The 8,258-nt window shown below is 37.8% G+C and overlaps 1 protein-coding gene across 1 annotated transcript; it reads left to right on the top strand.

Annotated features, from left to right (window-relative positions):
• The first annotated feature begins 3,782 nt into the window (after positions 1-3,782).
• LOC136033540 (uncharacterized) lies at positions 3,783-7,874 on the top strand. Its single transcript, XM_065714281.1, has 2 exons — positions 3,783-3,882; positions 7,264-7,874. Exons 1-2 carry the CDS (start codon positions 3,783-3,785, stop codon positions 7,872-7,874), a joined length of 711 nt encoding a protein of 236 aa, XP_065570353.1.
• Positions 7,875-8,258: the final 384 nt, after the last annotated feature.

The following is an 8,258-nucleotide window of genomic DNA, read 5'->3' as shown; positions in this document are numbered from 1 at the left end:
AGTACAATACGTCACTGCTACACACTTCTTCATTTTCAACACTTTCTGTCTCAGCATCGTTGTCGTCTGCGTTTTCTTCGCCTGAATCTACATCTACGTTTGTTTTTTCTCCCCCTTCGTATTCTCTCCCTTCTTTTCCTCCATCCTTAAAAGCAATGTCAGTTATTTTGTCAATCCCAACTCCACCTTCGGCCTCGGATATAGATGATACAGCGGTAGCAGTATATGCTTCTCTACAATGTAAAGCTTCAATATTAATTGTTGATGTAGGTTGTAAAAATCATAGCATCGAGCTGGCCAGAGACAGATCCTCCAAGATTCTTGACTTTTGCTTTTTCCTCTGCTGAGCTCCGCTCGGACGATTAAGTTGAAATATTGTAATTAAGTTGATTTAATATCGATTAAGTTGATATATGAAATATTGTGTCATATTCTCATAGACACACTTAACTTCTCATGAGAGACGTTAGGATAGATACATGCATCTCCTGAGAAGAGATATTTTATAAGAAATACATCACCTGGTAAAAAAAAAGAGTATCAAAAACGAAAACAGCTCTTTTTTGTTTTGTAGCTATTATTTTTTAGATTTTGGTTCCTGTTGGGTCGATTTACTTAAAGTTCATTGCATTGAACTGTTTGATCAATCATCAAACACAGATATCAGGTAGCAAAGTAAGAAAGAAATACCAACCGTCAGTAAAAAAAAAAAAGTCTGAAAATAAGATAAAACTTTCCAAGAAAGCAATCGGGAAATAATAACCGAATCTTTGCTTTCGGCTAAATATACAATTTTTTATGAATTATTTTTTGGGGTCGATTCCGTTTTAATAAACTATTCCCTGAATTTGAATATAATCTATTGCTTAATTTTGTCTCATTAAGAGGGGCAGAGGGGAGAGGCTGCAATTCTTACGGTAAGAAGATTATATTGAAGAAAAATCTGAATGGCAAATCCAATTCTATTACAATTTTTTTTTTTTTTATGTTGTTTTTAACTAAAGATTAGCCTTCATACAGGGTTAATAATTGCTCAAGCATTAGAAGTTGTGGAGGTAGGCCTAGATATTTATAAAATTTTCAGTGCCCAAATTTGAACATAATATCTACTTTGCAAAATTTCATTTATTAACATAACAACTTTCCTTAACCGTAAAAAATCCTAGGCAGCAATTGAACCACTCAATCAAGCATGGATGCGAACCAAAAATATTGCAGGGGAGAGGGCATCAAAATAGCAATGTTGAGGGGAGGATGAGAAGGAGAATACATTTGAAAATAAAAGGTTATTTGCAATATAAAATTCTCAAGCAAAAAAGAAAAGTACTTAAATTTTACATACCAAATAAAGCAAAAATTCAACAAATTTTTAAATGGTGAAGATTCCTGGCAAAAAGATCAATTCCTTTAATCGGTGCTTATGTTTTATACCGCCAGCACTCAAGAAGTGGATTAATCCTAATGAAAAACACCAAAACATGATGAAAATATAATACTTTAGAAATATATTTGGGCAATATATTTGCACTATATGGTTTTGTGGGTGGTGGTAACCTGACCTCAACTAACATGACTCCCAGCCCCCCCCCCCGCTAATTAATGTGCAAATATATACTCCAGGCTTAACTTACTGCGCCTGCCCTCGGGCCCTGGGGGGTTGTGTCGACACTGGAGTTTTTGTTATATGACCTTTGAACTATTTTTAACAAAATGGCTATCTCAAAAATGTATCTAATGCATTTGGGGAAAAAGAGCGTGGGGGGGGGGCTAGTTGCTCTCCGATCTATTTTGACTCTTAACCCTGGGGGTTGTGTCGACACCAGAGTTTTTCTTATCTGACATTTGAACTATTTTTAACAAAATGGCTCTCTCAAAAGTTTTATCAGATGGGTTTGGGGAAAAAAGGACCTGGGGAGATAGCTGCCCTCCGATCACTTTTGACTCTTAAAATGTGAACTAGATCTTTCAATTTCCAATTAAAAGAGCCCTCTCTGAAGTTTATACGTGCATCCCTTCCATAAGAACTATTTACGCTCCCAGGGCATAACTTTAAACGTCTACCCCCGGGTCCCTGGGGTTTGTGTCGACACCGGATTCTATGCTATCTGACCTTTGAACTATTTTCAACAAAATGGCTATCTCAAAACTTTTATCTGAGGGAAAAAGGGCATTGGGGGCCTTTACCCTCCGATCACTATTAACTCTTAAATTAACTTGCGACGACACCTTCCATATGAAGGGCCTCTTGGAAAAAAAAAATAATAATAATAATACAACATTGGATCCGTATTGCCTTTACTATAGGCAGCGGTATAGCGTTGCCTCTGATTTACGAGCCTAGCATACGATGAAATAGGTGTGTCAGTTGACGAAAAATTGAGTAAAATCTAGGACTCTTTAAGTGGAGCTGCTGAAGAGTCAATTTGTTATGCAAAAAAGAAGAATCAGCAGTAAATCAGTGATGGTTCTTAGAAATTCATGCAAGGCAGAAAAGAAATAAAGATCCAGGTAGTAATTTCATCCCCCAACATGGAGACCACCTAAGGGCCCTATTATAAGCAAACCCACAAAGCTGTAAAGAGGTCCATACGAACTGATAGACGCTGCTTTTTGGAGGCAAAGGCAACCTAAGTTGAGACAGCTGCCAGCATAGGTGATAGTTGAAAAGTGTTCCGGATAACGAAAGAGATCGCCCGTGGTTTTGAAAACATATATGTGCTTTTGAATGTAGGATGGGTGAACTACTTACAAGTAAAGATGATAATGATAACAGATGGAGACAATACTTCAACGGAGCAGTATTTTTCCTCCCCCTGCTAATTCTATAGAATTGTCTGGATTGTCACTCTTCGAGCTGGTTACCAACACCGGACTTTAAGAAAGGTTGATCCGTTGACTGCAACAATTGGTAAGGTATTACCTTGTAGTCCATAGGAAGTAAAATCCTTTGCCAAATACTCCTGAATTATATTTCAATCGAGAATTGAAGAGATCCTGAGAGGCTAACAACACGGTTTTTGGCCAGGCCGATAGTGTGCTAATCTGATTTTCAGTTTAAGAATATTAATTGAAGAATGCAGCGAGTGGTAGACTGAAGTGCTCCTTTCGTTTAGTAGTAGTAGTAGTAATAGTAGTAGTAGAACAATTTTATTGAAAATAATCATTTTTTTTTTACAACAGCACAACAAAAGCGGAGCTTGCGAGAATGTGCTAAAAAAAAAAAAAAAAAAAAGAGTAAGAATATGGAACATGAGACCATTTACCGAAACCAACATAAAAATAAACAACGAAACACTACAATATAAGACCCCATAACAACACATAAAAAATACAAAAAATACAGAAAAATAACCCACTGAAAATATCGACTTAAAGAATTTTGATTCTGTACACAGGGAATCCCAATGGAAAATACTTAGACATTACGGCATCCTCATCAAAATTGCTAGAATTATGGTTGCCTTAACAGACGAACCGATGGTGAGAACCAGACGGAATGGTTCCAGGTCCATTTTGGTGTACGACAAAGCTGTATCCTTTGTATTTTGTTCTTCACGATTCTCCTTGGTTACATGCATCAGTTATGTCACTTTGTTTTTGAGCGATTCAGTTAAATCAGAGCCTTACTATCTTTGATGGTGATTTTGTTGATGACATTGTGCTCCTGTCTCATAAGAGAAGTCTTACTGCAGAACATCACAGAAGCATTAATCAAAGCCAGACGAGCGGGATTGCCAATCAGTACCCAAAAGACCAAAGTCATGCACAATAAAGTATATAAAATGCCGTGCTCGACACTTAATATCGGTTCTGATGGGCTGAAGAAGATTGCAGAATTGAAGTATCTTGGAACCATCATAAATTCTGATGGAAGCCTGACGCGTAAAATTGTTAGACGCATTGTTTTTGGAGGCAATGCTCTTACCGAACTAAAAAAAAAAAAAAAATCTGGAAGAGCTGTGCATACTCTTTAAAGTTTAAGCTCCAACTGCTAAATATCACGTCTTCTCTGTGTTAATATACGGATGCGAAGCATTGAGGTTTTCATTTATCTTCACTCGTATTTACTTCATCGCTTGTAGCTGATACAGCCCCCTTTGGTCCATAAGGTTTAGTCTGTAGTCTTTCAGCTTGTCCATTGACGCGCGATGGTCGAGATCTTAAAAGGGAATCCGGGTCCGAGGCTATGTTGTCACTTTTCGTAGCACTTATAGTAGCTTTCTTTTATAGGGCAGGTTACCATTAACATTAAAGTGCATATCCCCCTTCCACTCCCGGGCCCATCAGAGGAGACTACATCTCGCAGTTGAACTACGCACTATTCCAACTCTCGTCATTCAGTTGCATGTGATTTGAAAACTGTAAAAAGGGGGTTTAACCCCTGATATATTGGGGAGTAGTTAATGTAACTGCTCCCCATTATGAAGCATGTGAAAAAAACTGTAAAAAGGGGGGTTTAACCCCTGATATATTGGGGAGTAGTTAATGTAACTGCTCCCCATTATAATGATATATTTTACCTAATTAGTTTAGGGAAAAACACTAATCCTGTTGTAAGTTTTTTCTTCTTATAGTCCTATATTTTGAAGACAGCCCTTGAACATAGGGCCAAAATATTCATTGTAATTTGTTTCCCACTATCTTGAGAAATTAGGTGTTTGTCTAGGGCTAAGCAGAAAGCAGGTCATTCATGGTTGCAGTGGAATGATGTTGTAAAAAAAGATTTATGCCAAATTCCTGGGAGGGTGTAAAGCAGAGGGATTTGAATAGACATGGATGGAGGAGGATTATGTGTAGCCTTGATTGCCTCTGGGGCCTTGGTGCCGCAGTGAGTTATTAGTAGTAGTATTGAATTTTAATACAATTGCTACTTATAATTTTGTACCATGTTGGTTCCACCCCTGTTTCTGTGTGTCTCACTGTCTGGAGTTTGATTATCCATGGCTGTTTGGACTTTCAATGGCTTAACAGTTAATGACTAAGATCATGTCTAAAAAAGGACAAGAAAGTATTCCTGTATTTAAGACATGAGTGATTTGTGGTAGTTTTAGGCTTAGAAAATTATTCAACTCTTTTTCTACTCACACAGTTTGTGAATATACTGTTCAAAATTTTTATTGTTTTTAATTTCAAAAACTGTGCCCTAAATCATTTTCATAATTGACCAATCATAAAAATACATTTGGAAGTTTAAAGAAGCTCAATTGAATAAACTAATGATGGGACTACCCAGTTGCATTGCACTCCTGGGCAATTTAGTTTTTACAAAAAATTTGACTTTATTATGGCTTGACCATAATCATAAAGAAAATACAAATACTTATTATGTAAATTTGCTTAAGATTAGTTTAAATCAATGGTTCAATATCTATAGTCTTGGTTAACAGAATAAACAAGAAAAGTTGAGCAATAAAGAAAATCAAACAAAATAATAGCCAGTAAAAATGGGAGTAATTACAATATTTCAGTAGAGATCTACACTTGGCCATGAGAATATTGTAACAGAATATTGTTAATAAAAAATTAAATCTAAATATACCTACAGTGGGCAAACTGTTCCATTTAGATTTATCTTAATCTTTGGGATTTATCATTTTGGAGTCATATTCCTTGCCATATCACAATGCAGGAGTGCCAATCCATGGAATCATGGAGGGGAGGGCAAGGATTTAAGAGTCAAAGGGTAGCCACCCTCAGCCCCCCTCCTTCCCCCACCACACACAATGTGTTTCCTCAACGGTCATCTAATAGAAGTTTTATAGTAATTTTATTCAAAATAGTCCAAAGATCATCTAACAAGGCTTTTGAGGCTGGTACAAACAACCAGAGTCTGGGAGGGAGGGTTGTATGTCATGCCCTAGGGTATTTAAGGTTTTTATGGATGGGGTGTTTGTTTAACTTTGGAACAAGGCTTATTTGGTTGAAAATTGAAGTTTTAGTTCCCTTTTACAAGTCAAAGTGATGGAGATCAACTAGATTGTATAAACTTAAGATGAGGCTTATTAGATTTGAAATTGGAAGTTATAGTGTCCATTTTAGAGTCTTAACTGTTTTGAAAGCAACCACTCCCCCCCCCCCTTTCCATCAATCTCCAAGCCCATTATTTCCCCAAACATGACCAATCAAAATTTTGATATAGAATTTTTTTCATTGAAGTTGAAGGGCCTGAAAATTAAGGCTCTGAGGAAGACACCCCCCCCCCCACTGGTCTCAGGGCAAGGGTTATAAGTTATGCCCTTGGGGCATATACAATTTTTTTAGAAATGCTAGTTGTATATGCATTGGGTTTGTAATCAGAAGTTCTATTGGCCCTTTTAAGAGTTAAAGTGATCAGAAGTCTTAATTGTTTTGAAATCAACCAGTCCCCCCCCCCTTTTCCATCAATTTCCAAGCCCATTATTTCCCCAAACATGACCAATCAAAATTGTGATATAGAATTTTTTTCATTGCAGTTGAAGGGTCTGAAAATTAAGGCTCTGAGGAAGACACCCCCCCCCCCCACTGGTCTCAGGGCAAGGGTTATAAGTTATGCCCTTGGGGCATATACAATTTTTTTAGAAATGCTAGTTGTATATGCATTGGGTTTGTAATCAGAAGTTCTATTGGCCCTTTTAAGAGCTAAAGTGATCAGAGTGCAGCTACCACCCCCCTCCCCTACCACAGCCATTTCGTGTTTTCCCAAGATGGATCCAATAGAAACTTGAGACTGTCCTTTTATTCAAAATAGTCAGCAAATCATATAACAAGGCTTTGGGGTTGATACAAACTACCAGAGCCTGGGCAAGGGTTGTAAGTTCTGTCCATAGGGCATCTAAGACTTTTATGGAAGGAATGACTGTATATTGCTCTATTGTTATTTGTTCTTTTTTTTTCCCCAAAGAGGCCATAGAACAGATTGTTACCCTACAATATCTGCAAAAGCTTTTTGGGGAAAACAATTTTTCCATTTTATTTTGTGGAAATAAAACCTAATGGCTAGGAAAATACAACTACTTTACTCTTTTGGCTTAGTACTGGCTATAAATGTATAATTTCTCTAACTATCGATTTTCAATCAGTGTTTAGTGCTACATTCCTTACTTTTCAATTAAACCAAATTGAGTTTTTCTCTGCCTTAATTATATGAGCTGGGTATGTATAAGTTGTAATTTGTTAATTTGAGAAAACTGATAAATACCAGTTTCTTGTCATCGACTACATTATGACTTGGACCATAAACCTGCCTCCAGTTTGGTTTGCATTACGGCGATAGAGTACTTTCAGATGCTGACTATGCCAATGACCATGCTCTTGTCTCTGATTCACCGTCGAAGCTCACAGAAGCCCTACAGATCCTTGCTGATGAAGCCTTAAAGATAGGGCTGTTGATTAATTGGCAGAAGCCTAAAGTGATGTTTGTTGAACCCCGTAACTCACCGCGTCTCCCACGAGTCCTAATGGTCGGTGACAAACCAGCTGAGATTGTTGATGAATTTACTTACCTTGGCTCTATCCTCTCAAATGACGGATCAATCCTCAAAGATCTAATGAACCGAATTGCCAAAGCCTCAGCAGTAGTGGGAAGACTAAGTGCCCTTTGGAGGAAACCTTATATCAGCCATAGGACCAAGATGCGCATATACAATGCTTCAGTGGGACCTGTGCTTCTTTACGTAGCCAAAACCTGGCCAGGTACTCAGTCCGTTCTTAGCACCGTAAATATAGCCCAAACAAAACATCTTCGCTGCATTGAAGGACTATGCTGGCACAATTTTGTTAGCAACAAGAACCTCCTGTTGCTAACTGCTCAAACACCCTTCTCAGTCCAACTCGTCCAACGAGCACTACGCTGGTATGGACATCTCCTTCGCATGCCCCCAACACTCCCACACTAATGATTTTTGACTTACCCCATGCTGCATGGTGGGAAACGCCCAAGAGGTAGTCCCCCAACCAGATAGAAGGACACGAGAGGTGTCTTCTTAGCCATGGCAAATATTCAGGAGGACGTCCACATCCTTGCAAGAGACCGATCTAAATGGAGGCACCATTTAGCATCACTTTCGACGCCGGAAGCATTTCAGCAGGAGCATTAAGTCAAGTTAAGTCAAGTAATTTTGTCATGAAGGTTGTGTATTGACATCATTTTCATCCTGTTTTCTAGGAAGGAAAAATACTATCTTTTTCTAAAATTTAAAATATTGCCATTTGTATTTTTCAAATACTGAAGAACAAAAAAGATGTTTTTCTGCTGTTTTACTAAAAATTATCAACAGCCT

Source organism: Artemia franciscana, chromosome 12 (assembly GCF_032884065.1).
Source record: "Artemia franciscana chromosome 12, ASM3288406v1, whole genome shotgun sequence".
Taxonomy (NCBI): domain Eukaryota; kingdom Metazoa; phylum Arthropoda; class Branchiopoda; order Anostraca; family Artemiidae; genus Artemia; species Artemia franciscana.
This window is presented reverse-complemented; position numbering and strand designations above follow the sequence as displayed.